This window comes from Oenanthe melanoleuca, chromosome 2, assembly GCF_029582105.1.
Source record: "Oenanthe melanoleuca isolate GR-GAL-2019-014 chromosome 2, OMel1.0, whole genome shotgun sequence".
Taxonomy (NCBI): Eukaryota; Metazoa; Chordata; class Aves; order Passeriformes; family Muscicapidae; genus Oenanthe; species Oenanthe melanoleuca.
The window spans coordinates 18498340-18523470 of NC_079335.1; the positions used below are offsets into that span (position 1 = coordinate 18498340).

The window sequence follows — 25131 nt, forward strand, 5'->3', positions numbered from 1 at the left end:
CATCCAAAATGATTTGTGTTTGTGTGCTTCAGTTCTCAACTCTGCTAACTGAAAAAAATAAACAAAAGCCTGAAATTGCAATGAAGTGCCAGGTATTTATTGAGCCATTTATTGTGTTTCCAGCCTGTTTGTCTCTAGATTGATTTAAGAGCTCCCCTCCACGTTTTGTAAAATAAACTTGTTTTCTAGCCTCATTTCACATTAAGACTGATTTTAGAGTGATCTGGCACATTTTCTGCCCCTTTCCTCAGTACATTCCTGTGGATGTACTTAATTTGAACTATATTACACAATCCCCTTCAGCCACAGGAGTCTGTCTCTGTCTATAGGGCATCCTCCAGTAGTCTGGTTGAGGGCTGACAACATCAGATTTCAGGTGAAATATCCCCTCTGTAACTGCTAGCCACTGCCAGATGACCAAATTCAGGAAAGCATAATGAGAACTGCCATAGCAAAGGAACAAGTGGCTCTATTTTCATATGAATGGTCCAGTGTTATTGATGATGCTCGAGGGGGACAGCTAACACCTCCTATGCAATGGTGTATGGCTGTGACACTTTACTCTCATGCTCTTTTTGATTGTTTTTAGCAGGAACCAGTAGGAAGAAATGTGTGCTGCACAAGGTGCAGGATCCTCATTGAGTATAGTGTGAACCTTCTTTCAAGAAAAGTTCCTGTTTCTGTACATTTGCCCTTCCTCTGTGCAAATTAGAGGAAGGAGAGCAAATCTGATCACAGCAAAGAAAGATCAGTCTTAGTTATGAGAAGGAAATGAAGCTATTGGGAAAAAGTCCTTTAAAGAAATAAAAAGAGCAGTTCTAAGGATCAGTCCATGGCTAAGAAGCTTTTCAGGTAATACCAGCTAGGATTTGAACATGCTGTTGATGTGAAATTCCCTCAGCCTTCAATCCTGTAGTCTGATTTCAAGATGTGAGGGCTAGAAAGGCTGTAGCTGGGGTTCTCCATGCTGAGATATGAGCCACTGGCACAGAACAGGAGAGTTCCAGCCACTGGCTTCAGCCACTGGCAGAGGGAGAGCAGCACAAATTATCATTAAGGTGTCACGTCTGTGCCCACCTCTGCCCAGGCTCCAGTTTCAGTCCAGATGGTCTGAAGCCATCCTCTGCCTCCAGCAACACAAACATCGAGTGCCTTTCCTACAAAGAAGCAGATTTCCATTTTTGTACCAGCCCTGGGTGATTCCTTGCTGGCAAAGTTCTGCCCTCAGCTGCAAACCAATATTGCCTGAGACTGTTCTGCCAAACTGGTCATGCCTCCTTGAGATGTGACTTTTAAACTTTAAGGGCTGCTCTGAGTTGCTTAGAGAAGCAGTTTAGGTAAGCACGTGCTGTATGAGGAGCAGTAATATATGAACACTCCTTGGCTGAGGAAGGTGACAAGGCTTATTCTTGCCCTTGGGGAACTCTATTTCAGAGAATGGCCCCAGTAAAGACTCCTGCCTCCCACATATTATTATTAAAATTGGAGGCTTCCTTGTACCCAGGGAATTTCTTTTTATCGGTGACCATCTTCATATTACAGCTTTATGCAATAATTTGAAAAAACAAAACAAAACAAAACAAAAAAACAAGCAAACAAACAAACAAATAAACAATTTTACTCTTTCCACAATAAGAACAAGGTCTCCAACCTGGCTTCTTCTTCTGTGGAAAACCACTATGGAGAAAAGCAGATATTTGAGGTGCTTGGAAAACATCTGGTGTTGGTAAGGTGCGTAGTACTGCTTTGTCCTGGCTGAACCTTCCTAAATATGCTTTTCTGTGTGTTCATTGATGTCTTCTGAGTCCTAAATAAGCATATAAGCTTAACTGAGGACAATTTTGTATCCATTAGGCTGGAAGACATGGTTTTAGTAAGGCTGACAAAGAACATTTGTATTGTTTAAGGAGCCTTTGTGTGCTGTCTTTGCATGTAAACAGTGAGAAAGAGCCATGGAAAGAGAGGGGATGATAACAAGAGAGCTGACAGCAGCCATGGCTTTCACAGCCTGCAGAGCTGACATCCAGACAGCCTCCATTTCCACACAGTTTTGATAGACTTGTGGAGAAAAAAGAGAATTACGGAATATGGCAGTAGGAAGAAGACAAGGTCTAGTGGCAGACATTCCTTTCTTAACCTTTTGGGGACCCCCAAGAAGAATCTATCAGATTTTAGTACACTTCTCAGGGCCTTACTGTTTTTCTGTGGTCTGCAGAGAGGTCTAAGGACTGAGGATCAGTTCCTGCCCAGCATCTATTACCAACAGGGGACCATCCATCACTGACTCCAAAATTATTTCCATTCCTAGTCACGACCTGAATCCATGTTGTGAATGATCCAGTGTTACCTTCAATTAGAGAAACTTGCAAAAATCTTAGCATTTTGTTTGTGATTGCTGGGGAATGAGAGGTTTGACAGCCCATGGCAGTGCTAGGTGGCATTTCCTCAGTACTGCCCATGCTACAATGCCTTAGCTGTAGGAACAAGAAAGTTCTTCCTGACTGATGTGCTGCTTATTTTAATCAAATCTGGCAGCAGTTTTCCATGATTCTCACATTAGTTAAATGATCATGGAACAGCATCACAAGGTTTGGGTCAAGATGCCATTAAGATAGTCTTTCAACATATCACATCACACACACAGTCATTCTTTTTTTTAATGTTCTGTGTATTTGGGAGACTTTAAAAGAGTTTCTTTTTATAGTAAAATGCAGTTAATAAATGTGTTGATGTTTAACATTTACAATCCAGCTTAAAGTGTTTGATTGAAAATTTTAAGCCCACGGCTCTATTTAAAAAAAACAAAAGCAAAATCCCCTCATCTTTGATGCTGACTCTTTTATCGACTTTTAATACTAATACTATCAGCTCTATTCAAAGGAATATTGCAGAACAGCCACTGTATCAAATGAAAATACCAGTGAACAAAGATGGAGCCAGTGAGGTGCAATAAAATAAAAATCAAGATAAAGTGTGACCATAGCACTTTGTAAAATCTAAATTAACAATTAGAGCACTCATACACAGAATGTTATTAAGTTTAAATTACTCTAAAACTTACTTGTGTTTGGTGAAAAACCCACCTGTGCAGCCAGTGAGAAAAAAAATTCAAAAGAAATCATAGTCCACAGAATTATTGAGCAGCCTTATTCCAGTGTAACAAATACTTGAGTTCACAGAAGTCTAGCCCAAGTCGAGGTGAAAAATGAAGTTCTCCTAAATGTCATTATAGAAACACATAAATAGGTTATTTCCAGAATTTCTGGGAAACTACAAACTGCTGAAGTCTCAGACTCTGAAAACTGCTGACTGAAGGTGTTGCAAATCTCATCAGTTTTATTTTGGGAAGACAAAGTCTGGTCAGAGTGGTAATGACAGTCAAGATGAGGAGAGGAGGTCTGACAGGGACTGCAATAGCTCAGTTCAGCAGCTGGCAGTGCTCACAAAGCACACGTGTGAGACAAGAAGTAAATTTCTTTTTTAGATGCAGCAAAAAATAAAGCCTCCTGCTTTCCTTCCAAATAAAAAATCAGTGGAGGAATCAGAAGTATTTAATTAACTAAGAAACCCAGAAAAAACTGTTTTGTTTTCTTTCATTGCAGAAGTAAGGCTTATAGTGTGAGGTTACATTTAATATTATACACTGAAAAATGAACTGTAGCATTTTCAATTTTCAAACTCTGAAAGGGAAAAGTTGAATTTTTACAATTTTTTTTCTGTTTTCCTTGCAAACTCCTTGGGTTTCAGAGGGTGCAGGTGAAGGCTTTTATGTGGCAACAAAAGATGAAGTTTTTAAAATTCCTGACGTTTTGTCAGAACTTTGTTGAGACTGAACCCTTTTCAATAAACTTTTGGGTTTTCTATAACTTTATATTCCAATAGAGAAGGTGGTCCATAAAAAAATTTTTAGTAAAGTCTAATATGCTTTGTGGCAGCAAAATGCTGCTTTTGTTGAAGTATAGTATTGGGGTACTACTGTACAAAAATTGTAAACAGCTGTGCTTCTGGAGACCTGCTCCCCCCTGCCCAGGCATCTCCTTCCACCCAGGAACTTTGTCACAGAAACCTTCCACAGAAACTTCTCGTTCAGTGCACAGGGATGAAAATGTTTTGCAAGAAACCATTTTTCTTTTATCTGAGGTTTGTTATCACACAGTACCCTGAGAATATCAAGAATAAAAAAATGTAGATAGCAGCTGTCTGTACTGATACTGGTCAGCTGTCATAAAGCATTCAGCAGCAGGAGATGCACCATTCCCAGCATTCAGATAAGAGCTGTTGATTATAAGAGCTCTTCTTAATGTGCAACAGAAATCATGGCATTTAATATAGTTCAAATAGAGCTCACTGACAACTTAGTGGATAGTTAGCAAGAGTTATCAAACACTCTTTGCTACTGTTTTGGCAATCTTCTTAGGTGGGTTCATCAGCCCATCCACATTCAAAAAGGAGAAGCTTTATTAGTCACTCTTCCTCCTTGATAAGCACAGGTACAAAATCATGGAGTGAGGTGGTGAAGGAGGAGAGGAACGTGTTCCTTCTGGGAGTGTCACACAGAAGAAGATGCCTGACCCAGGGTGGGTTCAGGTTTCCTATCCTGAAGGTATTGCTGCTAAGTGACCGTGCCAGTCAGGATCAGAGCTGAGTCTTTCATGTTATGCTAAACCCAGACCAGCCCTGGCAGCATGACCTCATTAACCCCATGACTCCTGATCTCTCAATTATGTCCAAGTCTCCACTCACAGAAGAATTCGGGACAAGTCTGGCTCCAACACTAATTTATTTATTTCCATAAATGATCTATTTACATTGGCTTGGAGGTCAGCATCTTTTTTTAAAGACAGTCACACTTAGAAGAGATTATCTATGTTTTTGAGATGCCTTAATGGTCTAATAATACAGACGTGGGACAGATAGTGTTGTAGAAGGAAATTTAACCTGGGAATTAATTTACCATCCAAAATTTCAGCAAGAGAACTAAAAATTATGTTTTTGAAGTGACACTTGAGATTTATTGCAGTCGTGCAATTATATGAACTAGTCCTGCCTAAGCAATGAAAATTCCCTTGTTCAGAAAGCAGCTGAAATAGAAGAGCTAAGCTGTAGGAAAATATCAAACATGAGCATAGATAGATGATACCAGTGTGCAAACAGAGGGAGGTGACAGCTCTGTGCTTACACAGAAGTTACCCACGCTGCTCATTAATTTCTGTCTGATTCAGTCAGAAGGCTCTGGATCAATGCTGGTATCTTAATCCTGTTGTTATTTCTTCTGCAACCCTTGGTGTCATGTTCAAAGTTAAAACAGTCACAAGGACATTTACTTCTTGTTCTGTCCTAGACTCACACAGGATACAAAAGTTTGAACACAAAGTCAATGTCAATTTGGCAGAGAAGTTTGCTAGGTATTGCTTCAGACCTTCACGTGCTTCTTACAAATTCTCTCCAATAGTAGCTACTGCTATTATTTTCATTTACAGAAGTAGATGAGCAACCTTGGATCAAGAGCTTTGTTTTGATGATTTTGCCCAGAGAGGTTGTGGAGATTCCCTCACTGGAAATATTCAAGAACCTTCTGGATGCAATCCTGTGCCATGTACTCCAGGATCACCCAGCTTGAGCAGGGATGTTGGACCAGATGACCCACTGTGGTCCCTACAACCTGACACATTTTGTTATTCTGTGATTCTGATTCTGTGATTCAAGTCATTTTAGAATTAGGCATGCATATAAATGTCCTATGGCAAATGCTCAGGATTATTCATGACAGTAAAGACAGACAACTTTTTGTTAGAATGGAGTGGGTAGGAGTTAGGTTTAGAAATATCTTCCTAGGTTAATGTGAATTAACTCGTGATACATTGATATTTCTCTGTTTTTTCAGTGTCATTGAGATACTTTTAAAATGGTAAAAATACCATTGTTATTCTCAAATACATTAAAGCTAGCAGTGGCCAAATGAGAAGGAGGAACACTTTCCTAAAAATTATATAGTAAGATGTATCATGTGTTCCACAGGAACACAACACTCAAAGAAACATTGGTCATGTATTCAGATTTATTTGGGTGATTACACAGTGATTATTTACCTTTGTGTTAGTATGGGATATGTGTATTCATCACTGCCATCATTTAACTCTGCGCTTTCAGCCTGGGCAGACAGGAACCTTGAATTCCATTCCATGCCCTTCATCATCTGGATTGTCCACACTTGTGCTTGTCTTCCCATCCCAATAACAAGGGCTTTCCCATAGCTCAATTAAAACAGAAGTTTTTTAGTCATGTGATGTACCACCACCCTTTTTTGGATCAAATAAAAATCACTTCTCTTGCCAGTGCACCCACTAATGTCATTGCAAGTCCCTGTGTAATGAGCCTTAAACAGCAGCAGTAGATGTTAGAATCTAATTCTTGCAGATTTCCCTAGTTTTGAACTGCTTTCTTTACTAAAACATTAAAAAATGCCTAAAGTAAGATATCCAGTGTGGACTCCATGTAGGAAAAAAAAATTAAAAAAAAAAATAAGAGAACTACAGCAGTTTGATCTGTGTAAAATACTGCAACTTCTGAAAAGTACCATTCCATAGATGGACTGTAGTTTCTGGTCTGTTTTTAATAAATGTCAAGGAACCATCCTGGTCTAGAGGCAAATGGACAAACAGAAGATGGAACAGTTCAGTACAGTGATTTACTGAAAATTAGATAAAGTCAGATAAAATTACACTCACTCATAGAAATCAAATCTTCCCTTAGACATTCTTCTGCATTGTTAACCTACTTTATTTACTACTGAGAATTATCCAATAAACATTCCAGGACCACAAATTCTCACTAATAAACAACAGAAGAAGGTCTTCCTTTGACCCCCACAGCTGACCAGTTGTTGTGGAGCCCTTCTCTGGTGTCTGACTCTTCTCATGGCACTCTTTACAGACCTTCATTGCCTGGCACCCTGGCTGCTGAGGGCAGGCAGTCTCCTGCAGCAGGGATCAGCCTCCTGGCCTCTCCATGGATCCAGTCTCACTGGCACAGCACAGCACAGGCAGGACTCGTGAGCAGCACCAGTGGGAAGAGCTGCTCACGGAGCCAGAGCACTGCACACTCCATGGGAACACTGTACAGTCCACAGGAACACTGTGTACCCCATGGGAGCACTGCACACTCCATGGGAGCACTGCACACTCCATGGGAACACTGCACACTCCATGGGAACACTGCACACTCCATGGGAGCACTGCACACTCCATGGGAACACTGCACACCCCATGGGAACACTGCACACTCCATGGGAGCACTGCACACCCCATGGGAACACTGCACACCCCATGGGAACACTGCACACCCCATGGGAGCACTGCACACTCCATAGGAACACTGCACACCCCATGGGAACACTGCACACCCCATGGGAACACTGCACACCCCATGGGAACACTGCACACTCCATAGGAACACTGCACACCCCATGGGAACACTGCACACTCCATGGGAGCACTGCACACTCCATGGGAACACTGCACACCCCATGGGAACACTGCACACCCCACGGGAACACTGCACACCCCATGGGAACACTGCACACTCCATGGGAGCACTGCACACCCCATGGGAACACTGCACACCCCATGGGAACACTGCACACCCCATGGGAACACTGCACACTCCATGGGAACACTGCACACCCCATGGGAACACTGCACACTCCATGGGAACACTGCACACTCCATGGGAACACTGTACAGTCCACAGGAACACTGTACAACCCATGGGAGCACTGCACACCCCATGGGAACACTGCACACCCCATGGGAACACTGTACAGTCCACAGGAACACTGTGTACCCCATGGGAGCACTGCATACCCCATGGGAACACTGCACACTCCATGGGAACACTGTGTACCCCATGGGAACACTGCACACCCCATGGGAACACTGCACACTCCATGGGAACACTGCACACTCCATGGGAGCACTGCACACCCCATGGGAACACTGCACACTCCATGGGAACACTGCACACCCCATGGGAGCACTGCAAACCCCATGGGTACACTGCACACTCCATAGGAACACTGTGTACCCCATGGGAACACTGCACACCCCATGGGAGCACTGCACACCCCATGGGAACACTGTGCACCCCATGGGAGCACTGCACACTCCATGGGAGCACTGCACACTCCATGGGAACACTGCACACCCCATGGGAACACTGCACATTCCACGGGAACACTGCACACCCCACGGGAATACTGCACACTCCATGGGAGCACTGCACACTCCATGGAAACACTGCACATTCCACGGGAACACTGCACACCCCACGGGAATACTGCACACTCCATGGGAACACTGCACACCCCACGGGAACACTGCACACCCCATGGGAACACTGCACACTCCATGGGAACACTGCACACCCCATAGGAACACTGTGTACCCCATAGGAACACTGCACACTCCATGGGAACACTGCACACCCCACGGGAACACTGCACACCCCACGGGAACACTGCACACCCCATGGGAACACTGCACACCCCATGGGAACACTGCACACCCCACGGGAACACTGCACACCCCACGGGAACACTGCACACCCCATGGGAACACTGCACATTCCACGGGAACACTGCACACCCCATGGGAACACTGCACACCCCATGGGAACACTGCACACCCCATGGGAGCACTGCACACCCCATGGGAACACTGCACACCCCATGGGAACACTGCACACTCCATGGGAACACTGCACACCCCATGGGAGCACTGTGTACCCCATGGAAATACTGCACACCCCATGGGAGCACTGCACACCCCATGGGAACACTGCACACTCCATGGGAACACTGCACACCCCATGGGAACACTGTGCACTCCGTGGAGTGTGGATGGGCAGGAGCTGCCCCAAGGGCTCATCACAGCAAGGCTTCCCCCATGGAATCTCAAGAGAAAGGACCCTCGAAGTACCTCACAGCAAGTTCCTCATAAACAACGAGAAATGCTCTCCTCACACCCAGCTCTTTTAATTGCACTTTCAGTTCATACACAGCAGATACACTTTCTGAGAAGGATTCTTCCTAAGCTGCAATTGTGTGGAATACTGGATCCCTGGAATCCTTCTTATTATTCAACTAACAAAACAGGAGAGGCCTTAATGAAGCACATACCCCTGCTCAGTGCTTCCTTTGCCTTAGCAGCCTTTGCTTGTGGACTCCACTCACTGAAATGCTTCTCATGTGATTCCCATGGGTTCCAAAGGTATGACAAGAAGATTTTATCTTTATTACACCTCTCCTACCATTCCATCCTCCCAATCACTTTCTCCTTTCCTGAGTAAACCTGGAACTTTATAAATCACTGTCTGAAGAGAAATACCAAGAGGGAAATAAAAAACAATACTGATACACTGCAATAATTTCAAAAACAACAACAACAAAAAAAAAAATACTGGCAACTATATGGCTAATAAAAGAGAAAAAAATAGATTACTTTCAACTGATTTAAAATTCTGATATTGTTATTATATTGGGAAACCTGTTAAGCCCTCAGGGACAGATCCATTGACCTCTGCCACAAACCTTAACAGGTTTCACAGAGAAGAAAAAGAAAAATGCAATTGGCCCAAAATTACTATATCCAGTCAAGTAATGTGAGTACCATAATGCTCTTCAAATGTGAACATGTGTTTCTCTTTTATTTTAAGAAAAGAGCTAGAAAAGTGAGGAAGCACTCTGGAGCTCTGTGATAATACTGAATTTGTTAGTGTTTACTGAAATTTCAAGTCTACAGATCTCCTGGTATACACAAGACTGGATTAATTCAGCAGTGACCAGTGATGTAGGGGAAGAGCTAGGCAGATCCAGGTCTCCAGACCAATGGGAGCTATAACCAGTTTACTTGCCTGAGAAGCAAAACACTTCAAGCTGACCTGTCACATATTTTCAAATATCAAAAACCACCCTTGAAAATTCACCACCTCCTCAGATTTTCTGTGCTGAAATGGCTGATGCCATTGTGAGGGATATTGACTTGGTTCAGTCAAGCAAAGGGGATGAGGAAGTTGATTTTCCCCCTCAAAATCACTGTTAGTACACTGGTCTGTATTTTGAGTCACTAAGTCATTCACTGGATTAACAGGCATAGCTGTCTCTGTGCTGAAGCATGAGGTAGCCACACAAGATCAAGTTGATGACAAAAATGAGTAGATACTTGTCACTGATTCCCAGCACAGTTCATCTCAGTTTGGGTGCTGCTAGCAGCAGTTAGATATCCTTGTATCCAAGAGGAATGCATAGCTTGCTCCCATACTGCAAATCAAATTATGGGCAGTTTTAAATAATGACTTCAAGCTCCCACTCCTCTACCCCTCTACCTCCTTTTTGCAAAGAATTTTACCCTATAATCATGGCCCATTAATTACTGCCACATCATGCAAGAAGTGAGGCAGATGTCTGAAGCACAGTTTTAAAAGATAGGTGTGGAATTTAGTCTAATGTGATTTAGAAGTTTCTGATGAAAACGAAGCCATCATTGGGCTTCTCAGCTCTTCATTGCCAGCTTCCTTGGCAATTGAAGCTTAGCCGCGAGCCATGGAAACCTCCACATGGCACTGTAAGTATCACAGGATCTTCCAGCAATTCCCATCCCTCCCTTCTTGCACCTGAATCAAGGGGGTTCAGGAAGCAGCCCCAGAGAGCAGGCTGGCCGGGCACTCCCACCCAGCCAAAGGCAGCAAAGCCAGGGCTCTGCCTGTGCTCACAGCACAGCTGCACGCTGCTGGGCAGCTGGAGGCGAAGTGAGAACCCATAAATACGGAATGTGACAGCAGGGGCAGCGCCAGGGGCGCCCGGGGAACCCACCCGTGCCACCAAGGGGCGAAATCAGCCCCGGGTCACAGCTTCAGCACGCTGCTGCACTCCAAACTGAGATCCCACACTGCAAGGAAAGCCACAGAGAACTAGGCAAGAGCATTTCTGCTTTTTACCATAGATACCTCCAAATCTGAGACACAACATCAATTATTTCAAGCAATTCTTTGTGTCAGGATATGGAATAACAAAAGAATTGAGCATGATTATGACTGAGCCATTGAAAATATGCTAATTGCTTTAGCTAATTGATATATTAAAACAGAAATGCAGCATTTACTTAATTCAAGGTATCTCCCTCAGTAAATATTTAAAAAAAAAATCACAATAAAATACCAAAATTAGACTTGAGGCTTGTTTCCTGAGTTCTGAGACTGGTTCTGAATTACACTTTAAAGCAAATAATGAAATAATGCATTTATATTATATACAGACTCCATTTTTCTGTTTTTTTTCTTTTCTCTTTTTGTGTGTTTTCTGCATTCAAACATATTTCCTAAAATTTGCAGTCTGTTTACCACTCCATTATCAAAAAATAACTTCAGAAACTAAGATTTAATTTTTTTTTTAAGTTGTAGTACTTATAATGTAAAGACAATAACTAGCAACTCTAATAGAAGCAAAATGTAAATTTTCCTTCCAAAACCCCTGGTAGGTCCACTATACACATCGAAGGCACAACTGTTTATGTTTTATATTTTTTATTGACAGATTTTGATATGTTAATAAATATTGTAGACTGTGAAGACAATACAGGGATACCTGGAAGAAGATATACTTTAAACAGACTAGTGATAAAGCAAACACTTGTAAAATGGTTTTTCAGGTCTGATTTGTACTGCTCTAATTAACTGGACACTGACAGGAATTTTTTTCTAAAATTGTGAAAATTCTGTTTTCTTCTCACATTTTTCACCTTGAGATCTGAGAAACACCCATTAGCAGAAACATGCAGTTAATATTACCCTGAAATCTAAAAGCCACAATGCATGGAAGCACTGCCTTGTTAATACCTGGAGGACACTGATTTGATTATGCCTTAGCTCTTGTTTGTAACATATTTTGACTATATAGAACTGTGCTTTTATTTCCTTTTTTTACCTGTGATTTCTTCCTTGTAAATGTGTAAAATACATTTATCATCTCTCACATTACATCCAGGTGTCTGATTTCAAGTTCTTCTATTCTGGTATGCCTCCTGTCCGTCTCGTATTGCAAAGTTATGTGAAGACTTTAAATTCCTTGTATCCAGTGCTCTTCTCAGATTTCAACAGCAGCAAAAAAGCCATATTCTCAAAGCCATAGGACTATTTCTAGGTAAACTTTAAACTAAGATACATAATCAAGTTGGAATTAAATTAAATTACTTATAATATTACATAGTTTTCTTATGTGAAAAGGATAACCATTCACTGACAAATAGATATGATCAATATAAACTTGAATAGCAACATACTTGTGGATTTACTTCACAGGCTATCTTATTTAAAGAATCTTCAGAAATTCCTTCATAATGCAAGTAGAACTAAATGCCTGATGCAAATGATTTAATGCAAGTGTTTGCTTACACTTTTAAACAAAATTGCTTCATTACTGCTTGTTACTTGCTTCTCTTCATTTACTATAGATATTCAAATAAGAGATGTATTTATGCTCAAAGGTAAAATGGGACTAAAAGCACATGGTCTTACCTCTGCTTTAATTTCCTGTATAAATTTGATTAAACTTGTACGGATTTCTTGCAGGCATCTGACTCCAAAAACAGCTGTGGGCACTATATGCAAAAGTAGGAAAAGGCTGCCAAAGTTCTTTAAGGTTGCACATCCCAGTTTTAGTTTTCATCTTTGAAATGTGAAGACAGCTTTAGAGGAATAAAATATTCAAGACAGTGAAGAGTTTTGTCACTTGAGTAGCAGGACTTGGATAGGAACCTGAAGATACATGGATGCATGTAAACTCATCCTGAATTGGGTTTCTTTCTCATCCTCAGCCAGCTGAGAATCTACAGGGCTGTTTCCTATTACTTGGGTGGCTTGCATTTAAATCTGTCTCACCTGGAGGGAGAAGAGCTTTGGGGCTGTGCTCCACAACTCCCTCACTGCAGCTGCTGCTACTGGATAGAGCATCTTCCCTCTCCCCATTACCTTTCCACAGCTAAGAGTCTTTCAGCCTTGGTTCTGACCAGGGTTTTCTTGACAGTTTGCTGGATTTGTTTTCTTCACAGAGCAGTGCTGCCATGACAGGTCATGGATAAGCCCTGATCTCTCATATAGTTGAATCCTGATGACACATAATCAAATGCAGACTCAAAATTCCATGTAATTACACAGGGATAATTTCTCAGTACAGCACAATTTCAGCTAAACAAAAGAAGCTGTGGACAGATATAAGATGAAAGTATAAGAAACTGCATGAATGAATGCATAAACTGCTCTCAGTTAATGGCTGGACACAAGCCAGTTCAAAGGCTCAGAGCATCCATTTCTTGCAGCTCAGACTTGTCCATGTCCTGGACATGGATTGTCCATGAAACTGCTCACTGAACGAGACACAGTTGCTCACTGCTGTTGTTAGAAGGAATTTGTTTGATGTGAACACTAAAAATCAGGAAATCCCAAACTCTAACTCTTTTTACAGGTTTCCTGTGGTAACTGGCAACGTATGATGTTAAGACACTTGTCATGGTGAAAAGAATTCCTGAGATTCCTGAAAATGGCAGCTGGTTATGCTTAAGAAAAAACCACATCTTGTTCTCATTATTCACCACTAACTCTGGGGAGGAAGACAGCATCTTTCATACACTTACAATTGGTAAATTCCTTACTTACAAAGTCAAATTCCTTGGAATCAAAAACATTGAATAACTTATGTCAATATCTGACAAGGTAAAATAATGTATGAACGATCAGTTCTACCTTTAAAGTTAATTATCCTTAAACAAAGAAAATTGATGGCATACTGGTCTCCCAGAGACTGTTAGTGTTCAACAGCAAAGAGAAAATTAAAGTATTTTAAAATAGTTAATAACTACACAGAGAAAAATCCATCCAGGGGAAAAACAAACCCAAACCATCACACAGCAAAAACATCCCAACTTTTACTTCTGACACTGGCAACCCCTCAGCTTTGGGTTCAGGAAGCCAGAGGTATTATGTGAAATGCAGCAATTCACAAGCAGCAACAAGGTCTTAGGGACATGAGCAGACTTGTCTAAAGGTGTCAAAATGAATAAATCCCAGAAGTGTAGGCAGCCAGAGTCAAGGACAAAGGCAATTTACAACTTCAGCATGTGTCAAGCTTACTCATCAAAGTTAATGCTTTCTCCAATTACCTTTTCTCCTACAGATCTTCTGCAAGAAATGGTCCCTCCACTCTGCCTCAAGGATAGTTTCTGAACTTTGTGAAAGCCTGTGATAGTCACCCTCACTCAGCCTTGCTGAGCATTTAGAGTATATTTGCTGACCTTGTGATGTATGGAAGACACATAGAAAATGTGGTTCAGGTCCAGCCTGCCTAAAACATACCTGTGCCTTTAGGGCTGGCTATTGGCTTGTGGAAATAACACTACGGAAATAACAAGCAGGAATGTAACCTTGGCTGATTATCTCATTAAAAATAAAAATTTAAAATAAGTAACAAAGTCTAGTCTTACTGCAATAAAACATTTGCAAAGTAAACAACACACAAAGTATGAATATCACTGGATGATTTGGACATAATTTATATTTATAATTAACTTCTTGCTGGCAGCAACACCATATAAAATGAGACAACACTCAACACGTTCAAGGCAACATCATTGTATACCCTAAAATTAAGTATTATAAAGATACTTATCCTCAGAATAATTATATCAAAGTTTCACTGGCACTTTGGACAAGCCTGTGATAACACTTCAGCTTAATATAACAGTGATCGATTTTAACTGAACATTTGTTTAACATATTGTTGTGCAATATGGATTTAATATAGTTTAGATATGTAATCTTGGTGTTTTTCATTAGTCTGTAACCTTTCATTGTCATTTATCTAAGCTATGTAAGCATTAAGTCTGTAGGACTATGACCAGTATACCAAGGTCAAATCTGTTACAAAAAAACCCCAGAAGTCTCTTTATTAACAACTTCTTTGAAAAGTGCTGTATTTTCTAAACACTCCTCAGGAATGCAATTATTTTTAAATGCCATGAATTTCAACACAACTATTTGCAAATATTGTATGAGAGCAAAAATGTTCAAGAACTTCAGGAGTATTTGCAGTAATAAACTGAGAAGAGGCTTTGATTGCAGAATACAGCCAGTTAACCAGTGGAAGACTGCCTAGACAGTGGGGAGCATCTACAGCTGGTAGTGTTTAAAGCAGGTAAAACAGGATCCAGGACACATGGAGGTGGAGCTGACCCTGCCTTATAATAGGGGTCTCTATTGGCTCCAGAATTGTCCTTCCACATTCACTTGCTTCACTGCCTTCCATCCTTGGCCTTACCTCTTATCTGAATTTAGCTTTCAGCTCATTCTAAAACCCTCAGCCACCCTTACACTCCAGAAACCACAGAGAATGACAAAATGAACTGGTGTAATACTCCTATTTTTATGTGCATTATTTTCTTTCACTTTCCTATTTCTTATATTTAGGGAGCATACACTCCCCTGCATGCATGGATGGATGCACAGGCATGTGTGAATTCAAAGCACAAGAAGGCCCCATTCCTGATTAGCCTTAAAATGAGCCCAAAATAAATGTTTGGTGACACATGCTCCTTAATCAAGTTGTATGGGTAAATCTCACAATGTCATCTCACAGCTATGACGCAGTGGGCAATAGCTGAGACTGTACAGTGCACAGACGTGACACATTTCTTCCCAAAATAAATGCATGAGTAAACATCTAATAGCAACACTAACTTAATTTATGTCATCAGTTTTGAAGAGGAAATTACTCCACAGATTAATGAGGAATTCTACATGGAAGTCAAAGGTGTGTAGTCTTAAAGCATTAATCAAGAGCTAAATATGATCTGACCCACTTCCAACAGCCCAGCCTTTAACAGAGAGAAGATAAAAAGGCAGAGTATGAGAGTCCATATTTATCTCTGATGTAATACCAACAAAGCCAACAGAATTCCTTGAAGTTCAGTATGCCTGAGAGCACCATGTGGCAAGTGCCACGGGTCATCCTGTAATCTGCAAGGTATGATGGATTGAAAAAGCAATGACATTTTCCGTTCCTATTTAGGAAACATTATTCTAAGAAATAAGAGATCACAAGGACTATATCTCAGAAAAATATATTCTAATATAAAAAATATTCATAATCATGCAGCAATGGATATATCAATTCACTAAACAATTTCAAAAAATTGAATATGAATACATTCTACGAAGTCCTCTGGAGTGAATGAATCACAAGGTTTTCTAGAAAAAGGCATTTTTTCTATATTGTACACAGTAAACATAATTACACTGTATATAATTCTATTAAAAAGCAGTGCGAAATGAAATAGGTTATATTTTCTCAAAACCCTAAAACTTGGAGATCATTCATCCACCTGGTCAAGTGAGACTTACTATACTGATCCCCAGACATAGTGATTCCCTCTTCCTCAGTGCTGACACCAAACATGATAGTGCTCCCAGGCCCCCCTGAAGGTCCATTCTAAAGAGAGAGACATTAATAGATAATGACTGGGAAGAGAACACATAAATACCTTTTAAAAAATTAACAAACCTCGATTTCCTTGGACACATGAGCAATACGAAAAAGTCACGCAGTATCTTTTTAGGAAATACCTCTAAAATTTTCTCAGTCATAACTTGCACCTGGCTTCACACTCCATGACAAAGGCCACTGTTTTCTTGTGATGATGGGGAGTGTCCACTCTGGCCAAAGTTCCTAGCCACTGACACAGCCCTTCACGTTTAGCATTTCCAGTCACTGTAATCAGGATCTCTAACCCAAGGGCCACATTTCCAAAAGAACAAGACCCTTGCCAGCAAACTGGGAATTCAGCAGTCCCAGGGAAGGGGGACTAAAGGAGCTGTTACTTTCCCACTATTTACAGCACAGGTCTGTGTCACGCTGTTCACATCATGCATCATTCATCTGCTGTGATGAAATGTAACCCCGTGTTTTAAAAAAAGACCTCTGCAACAGTGAGGATACTATATCTTTGTGAGAAGCGTTTCACATATTTTCCATGGGCATCAAATGCTCCGGCTTCTATTTAAATCTGTGTGGCCCTCTTCAGAGGGCATTATTCACTTCAGGAAGTCCATTCAGAAGGTGCTGAGCATAAGAAGGAGAGAAGCCAGGACGGCAGCAGACATGGCTCCTGAGGAAAAGCTGAGCACTGCTCCTGTGAAAAGGGCTGTCCACAAGATCCGAATGGCCAGCCACGTCTTCAGCTTGGCACGAGGCTGGCAGCAGTGGGCATCTGACCACCATGTAAAGCAAGAGCAAGAGCCCTCTGGATGGGTCCCCTCTGCAGAAAGCTCATCAGGTCAGCCTGCACAAGAAAGTTCCTTTGAAAAATGGCAAATTCCATCTGTCAAGAGGGACCAAGACAAAGATGATGAAAAATCCTTAGCAAAGGGATCAGTGACAATAAGAGATGCTGAAAAAGAATCAAGGGAGTCAGATGAAGACCTCCAAACGTTCAGCATTAAAAGCAAAGGGGTGACCAAAACAGTTGTCAGCAAAGCCTATGAACGAGGGGGAGATGTCAGCCTCCTCAGCGAAAGATACGAGAACAACAACAGCAGCTCCGAGATGACCACACTCAAAGAAGAATCAAGTGCTATCGACAAACTTCTTAGTAGCAAATTGCCTTCAACCATAAGGAGGAAGTGTTCAAATGTGGTGTCAGAGCTGACCAAGGGCTGGGAGAAGATGGAAGAAGAGGACAAGGACGGGGGCAAGGGAGAGCTGCTGCTGAAGTGCCGTGATGACAGCCTGGATGCCCAGGACAGCGGCTACGGGGAAGCAGAGGACAAGCTGGAGCAGGACGACAGCGACCGGGAGGTGACGGCCGCCAGGATTAAACGGCCTGCCCCATCTCTGTAAGTAAAACACCTTCAGCAACACAATGGCACAGGGACACAGCTTCCCAGGAGGAAAATGGGAGGGGTGGGGATATTAGGAAGTGGTCAAAGATTAACTATTACTCTTGACTTAGAAGAAATTGAACAAAATTCATGAGACCTTGCACATACCACTTTGTGATAAGCAGTTACCTAACAACATTGGACTACGTATCTACTACAAAAATCAGGAAGTTATATTTAGGAGATGTTAATTATATATAATTTTCACACTGGATTTACTGGTTTATCAAAGCAACTACTTAACTTTTTAATACTTCAGTCCATATTTCAGAATTAATACTTTTACCTCTTTAAGAGCCTTCAATTATTAATTTATTTCAGCAAATGTTGTCCAAATCAATACATTTGACGAGTAATATTTCTAAATACTTATTCATTATTTTGCTTAGTATAAACTGTAAATATTCTCAGCAGCAATTTGAAATTAATGTCCTAAATTAACATTGCAGAAATTACTTCCACATACTTCTTACCAAAAGTTGGGTTCACTGCTTCTCTTCAGAAGCTTACCATGAATTTGGAATTCACCAAATCAAAAAAAAGGAAAATTTCTTGTATCAGTATCTTGGACCACAATTCATACCATACCTCAATTGCATTTTCAGAAATTAGAAACTAGATCATCACTGATGATGAAAAACTGATGAAAATGCCAAAACAGACTTTGTGATCCCTGTGCAGACAGGCAGGCAGGCTCATGGTCACTGTTTTGGTTTTACACCTCACTACTGATTAACATTATCCTAACTGTTAGACTGTGACTAACATAGTTATGAATTTCAGCCTTACAGTACATTTAAGCACAGCTATCTGAGCACACACCCCCAGAGCTATTTTAGCTACTCAGATGGGATTAGAATGATGCTTTGTTGTACAGCTGAGCAGTCAGCTCCTGTAAGAAGAAAATGGTTAACAGCCCAAGTGAAAAAAGCTCCCCAGTAATCTAGGGCTTGAAAGTTTGTGGTACCTGCATTTGGCAAGGACTGTGTGCACCATCCTTTCACAGAAGTTAGAACCTCAAACCAAAGATTCCAAATATACAGCAGAAAAAGGATACAGGATTTGCAGCACTTATCTGTAAACAATTTAAATTAAAACTATTTTCTCAGTTTCAAATGTTATAGTAGAACTATAGACCAACTATGTAGCTTCTGTGAAACTTTTCTTGTATTTTCCTTGTTTGTCTAATTTTAGTGCTGCTACCTTGAAAAAAGATTGATTAGCCATATTTACTGTGGTCCAAATGATTGAAATAACACCCTCTATGTTACTTACACCTCTTACTTTTACTGAAATTGGACACAAAAATAATTTTCTGCACTTACAGTGCTGCTACTGGTACTGTACTACCTTTATGAACATTTCAATGTGGTTTAATCTTCTTCAAAAAGGCCATAAGTATGCAGTTTTTAAAGCATATCTCCCATTTTCCTCTCCACATTCCAGGAAAAAACATCAGTGCATGTATTTTGTTTTCCTCTCATCAGCATGTTCATTAAGCTTCACTACTTACTGGAATAAGGTTGATTCCTTAGTAGAAGGCTTATTGACTCCTTGGCTTAAGAGACACTATTCTGCTCCTTCTTAGGAGCAAAAAGGATGCAACAAAAGGGATATGAAACTGAAAACATTAAAATGGGATTCATACCTTCCCCCTACAGACAGAACCAGGACAAATATGCAACATTGACATTATTTGCCTGGAAGGTCAGAATGCATTTAGAATAATCATTCTGGTTATCAGGTTAGTTGATTGTTGCATTTAAAACACTTCTCAGAGTGAGTAGAAGTTCAAAACCTTCACTTTGGATGCACAATCCTTTGTGTAGGTGCAGCAGAAACACGAAAAAATGCTTCTATATGTACACAATTCATGTTTTAAATTTGCCATTAAGCTAAATAATGGCAAAAATAGCACTTCAGCAACTAGAAATGGTTAAATTACAAGCTGCATTTAAAAAGTAAGGTTTTTTCCAAGCCCACGTGAGGCATAATAAAAGCAAAAGGATATATAAGATGGTTTTCTCAACCACTGAGAAAATGATTTGGATGAGGAAGGCAATAATAATGTTCTGCTAGAAAGGAAAACCAGTTTCAGTAGAGAAAGGAGGGAATACATTCTAGAATGTTAAATTAAAGCAAGTAACAAAGACTGCACAGCTTCCTGCTGTCTCACTCCCCCTCTTCTGTCCACTCAAGCTGGGGAGCAGAAGATCTAGGACTTTCTCAGAGGTCATAGTCCTTGAAGAGAAGGGGAAGCAGCTAGCTGTGGCTGAGGAACAAGCCCTCCATGATGATATCCACTCAAACTCCACTGAGACTGACGGCATCACTTCTTCAAGTCAATTTTGATTTACTTACAATTTTTTTTCCCTGCCTTAACAGCTAGCTTCCCCCACATGAAGGGCTAGTGAAGCAATCTGAGCTTCAGCTGGAATTCAGACTGTACTAGCACAGGGTTTCTGTGACCTTTGAGATAGTCATAGGCTTCAGGAGACAAATTCCTTTGCATAGCCAAACCCTGTGTCCACAGTTCCTGTGGATGATGAGGGCACAATTCAGGCAAAGGGACAAAGAAGCACAGCTTTCCCTTTCTCTGTATGACAGTAGCTCATATAGGGGAGCATTTGGTTTATTGTCAGGAAACCAGATTGTCTAGATTTATCCAATAGTATATTTTAATGCTTTCCTACCAACATCTACCTATTAGTCACTTACACAAAATTGCAGGTACAGACACACTGCCATTCTCAGGATGCTCTGTAATCACACCACAGAAGAAAGGTGCACTTACTTGTCAACTCAGTATGCTCAGTTCTTCTGATGGTTTTTCACCAGATTGATAGGGAAGAGTGTTTTGGGGCTTTTTAAACACAGCTCCTCAATACAGCTAAGCCAATCTTAGGACAACTCCACAGCTAATGAAGTAGTGTAGCTCTCCTAGGTCTTTTTCTATCCCTGGCACTAGGTGTTTGCAATTCTTACCCTACCACAGCCCTACCCAATAATGGCATCTTTCTGGGGCACCAATCTGAACTGGGGACATCTCTGTGACTCCTATTCTCTATTTCAACCAGTCTAGTAGAAAACAAAGGAATGTCCAAACAGTGGGGAAATGGAATTTTCTGCAAATTTGCAGCCCTGTATACTGTTTGCTAAGTGCATTTTGATTCTCTGGTGTTAATATTCAGCTGGCACTACTGGGGAGGTTTCAGAGCAGACTTTTGGGGAATAAAAATATTAGAAAACAAATTACTTTGGCACAGCCACAGCACAGCATAGTCCCAACTGAGTTCTGTACCTACACATTGACAGGATGTGGACAGCACAAAGACTAGCTCAGACTATCTATAGCTCCCCCACAGCATGTGAGATTGGCCATGGGAGGATAGTGTGTCTGCCTGCAGTCATCCAGAACTATTACACATGCAAAAACAGAAAAAAAAAAGATTTCTGAAGATCTTTCCTTATCCTTTGTCCTTGACACTTTCAGGCTTCTACCCTACCCATGGCAATATGAATTTTAGACTTCAATATTTGTTCAGAGCCACACTCCAAATACAGACAGAGCTACTGCACTCAATTAGCTTTTTGTTGTTGCTATAATGATTGACATCTATTACAGAGGACAGATTTTTCTAAGCACTACCCTCTAGTTTTCAGCCAGGTCACACACTGACAGCAATCGGTATCTCTAACCTCAGGGCAGGCACACTTCAGGCTTGGCCAAGCAGGCAGGAATGGGGAACTGACCAAAGGTACAGGAAGTGCAGGTAATCAGCAGCATACTATTTTGCTCCCTTACAGAATTAAGTCATTCTGAAGCAGTTTGTCAAAACAGGCTCAGATTGGGGTTGGAAGGTGGTAGTGTAGACAGGATAAAACTGTCATCACAGAACTTGCCTTTGTGTGCAAACTGAAAGTGGAGGAACAGCCCCTAGAGAACTAATTTAGACATGGTGAACTTGTGCCACCTGGTGGATTCCTGCTCGCCCCAAAACCGCAGTAAGCCAGTGACAGCAGCAGTGCACGGGAAGCAGACACAAGGCTCAGTGTGTGTCTTTCAGGGCCAGCCGGCTGAGCGAGGAGGCGCGCAGCAGGGCGCGCAGGAAGCGCGGCGCCGTGCACAGCCTCAAGGACCGGTGGCAGGAATGGGCTGACCAGCACATCGTAACGCAGAAGCTCAACCCCTTCAGCGACGAGTTCGACCACGAGCTGGCCATGTCCACGCGCCTGCACAAAGGAGACGAGGGATACGGCCACCCAAAGGAAGGAACCAAAACTGCGGAGAGAGCCAAGAGGGCCGAGGCCCACATCCACCGGGAGATCAGGGACATGTGCTTCATCATCGAATCGATGGCCAAGCCGCGGCCCGACGGCAAGATCCAGGTCACCTTTGGGGAGCTCTTCGACAGATACGTCCGCATTTCAGATAAGGTTGTCGGGATTCTGATGAGAGCCAGGAAACACGGGCTGGTGGACTTTGAAGGAGAAATGTTATGGCAAGGAAGAGATGACAATGTCATAATTACTTTGCTAAAATAAGTTAGGCTATAACCAGAACAGCTTTTTGAAAACTTATCTCCTTCTCTGCCATTAGCATTTGCACATTTTGAATATAAGATTCCCCTGTTCACCACATATAAGAATATTTTTTGAAATACGTATTTTTTAACTAGTGCATGATAGCCCATACATCCAAATGGACTTCATTTTGTACCAGAAGTGCTTGCAGGACAATTAAGTTAATTACTACAAAAAAAAAAAAAAAAAAAAAAAAATCTATACAGAATATAAGCAGCTGATGATAAAAACCCATAGCAATATAAATAACTACAAACTAATTTCAATTTCTTCTTCTTGTTACATTAAGATATTCCCAACCTGTTTAAACTGGAATATCAGGAATATGAAACATGCCAGATGAGAAGCTGAATGACAATATAAGAGTTTTCAGACAAAGTTTTTGATCTGAAAAATGGTCTTGTGAATGCACTTCCTAATTAACTGATTTAAATATAAGTAGAATGACCTTATTTTGATACAGATCAAGGATACATTTGTTTTCTTTACAAGCACAGTATGCAACTACTACTGCAAGTATGATCTTGTTGATATAACTGCTGACTCAGCTTTTTCTCTTACATATTGCACAAAAAATCCTTTTTATAAATGGAGTTTTATATATCTATTGTATTTCTATACGTAATTTTTTAGATTGTTTCATATTTAAACTTGTGGAGGTTGGAATGTAATGAATAAAAAAATTTTGATTAGATAGCGATCTAAAAAATACCTTCTATGCAACATTGTGCAATGTCTCAATGTCTCATCTGATTATCCATGTAGATACTGTTCTTATTAATACAGGGAAAAATAATACATAACATATAAAAACTAGCCGGGTACTTGTACTTTTGCATATGGCAAAAAAGTGACTAACATCATCATCTTCCATTGAAATGTAGCTCTGTGAGAAGAGAGAGAAACGGCATTCCTAACTTTGGGAAAATGTTGTTCCACATTAAACAGAAATACTGATCTAATTTTATAGAATTTGCCATTCTAATGTCACTGAAATAATGTATTTCAGCCCGGGTGATGCTGAAGAGGACTAAATGCTAATGAACTAATGCTTCTAGGACTTAAAATTGTATTTTCACAAATCTGAGATCTCTGTAAGGTCTCTGCTGCTTACTGGATTTGAGAGATCAGTTTCTACTGTAAGAATAGCTGTCCTGGTAAAATGTGTGTGCTTCATATGAAAAGCATTTGCTTCAGAGCAGATGCCTGGGCAAGTAATGAAAACTAAGGGTTTTCTTCCCCCTTAAGATTCTTTCAAACTGAAAGAGCAAATATCTTTTTACAGAAGTAGAGGTGTATTAACATCTTGTCTCTGATAAAACAAATACTGCTATCTTATTATGAGTACAGGTATTCCAATTTGAAGCTTCAATGTACAAATAAACCAAATATTTTATAACTTCATGATATGAGAACTGACTACCCCATCTATTCTAAATCTAAGTAAATCATTAATACTTTAGGCATAGTTAAATTATGTGACTCTATGGAAAAAAAATTAATTGTAAGATGGAATCAATTTGGCTTATTTAATGTTTTCTTGAGATCTCAGACTACTCAAGTTGACCTACAAAACTGATGTCTTAGTGCATGTAATACACTAAATATTACTTAGTGTAAGTACTTCTGTAAGTACTTCTGTAATACTTACATAATTTTTACCTGCATATTCTTATTTCTTTACATCTTTATATAATGACCTTTTATACCTGTCTAAATCGTCATGACAAAATTTTGTTGCCAAAGAAATATATGAACTGTAAATAAAACCCTTAATTATTTCTTGGGTTATTCTCCCACATACTAGAAAAAAATATGTGGCATATTCAGTGAAGTAAAATATCAGTAAGTTGCTTCAAAATATAAGCACATTTTCCTTTTCATGGCTGTTAAAATATTTTCTGTGAAGGTTTCCCCATCCAAAGCACCAGAAAAAGATTTCAGTGTACATGGCAACAGACCTTATACAAAACACCTGTACAAAGAATACACACTAAAGGCATGTAAGTGTTAAGTGAATTACATATTTCTGCTCCTGAGCATTCTCATCCTACCACATGAAAATACAGCAGCTGTAACAATGTAATCACTACTACACATCATCAACCTCGAAGATTGGCAGCTCACTGCAGGAACTTAAGCCTCCATTCAGTCATTCCAGTGTTAAAATCTATGCAAAATAAAACAAACCCCCAACTTTTCCCTATTCCGCCCCTCAAAATATTTTATTTCCAATTGGATGAAGAAACCACGACATAACTAAGTGTTGAGTATTTTTGCTCATAATACCCTCCACTATTTATCTTTGAGTAGGCAGTATCATGCAAAAGCTGCCTAATTTCTGTAAAGAATTTACTATTTTTGTCACAAAAAATATTAAATATTGATATAAGTTATGGGGTATGGAAGCATTTCATGTCGGTTATACGCTTTATAATATTTTTTACATTGTGTGACAGATTCATCCTTGGTGTGGGAGACAATAAATCTGACCTCTTTAAAAAATAACAACCAAAGTACTCCACTTATCCACCCTAACTCTCCTACAATGCTGTGTTGCATTCCTCT

At 40.6% G+C, this 25131-nt stretch overlaps 1 protein-coding gene across 1 annotated transcript; it reads left to right on the forward strand.

Moving 5' to 3' along the window:
- The first annotated feature begins 11625 nt into the window (after positions 1 to 11625).
- Positions 11626 to 24959, forward strand: ABRA (actin binding Rho activating protein). Its single transcript, XM_056482990.1, has 2 exons — positions 11626 to 17934; positions 22047 to 24959. The coding sequence occupies exons 1-2, from the start codon at positions 17084 to 17086 to the stop codon at positions 22522 to 22524; spliced, it is 1329 nt and encodes a 442-aa protein (XP_056338965.1). The 5' UTR covers positions 11626 to 17083; the 3' UTR covers positions 22525 to 24959.
- Positions 24960 to 25131: the final 172 nt, after the last annotated feature.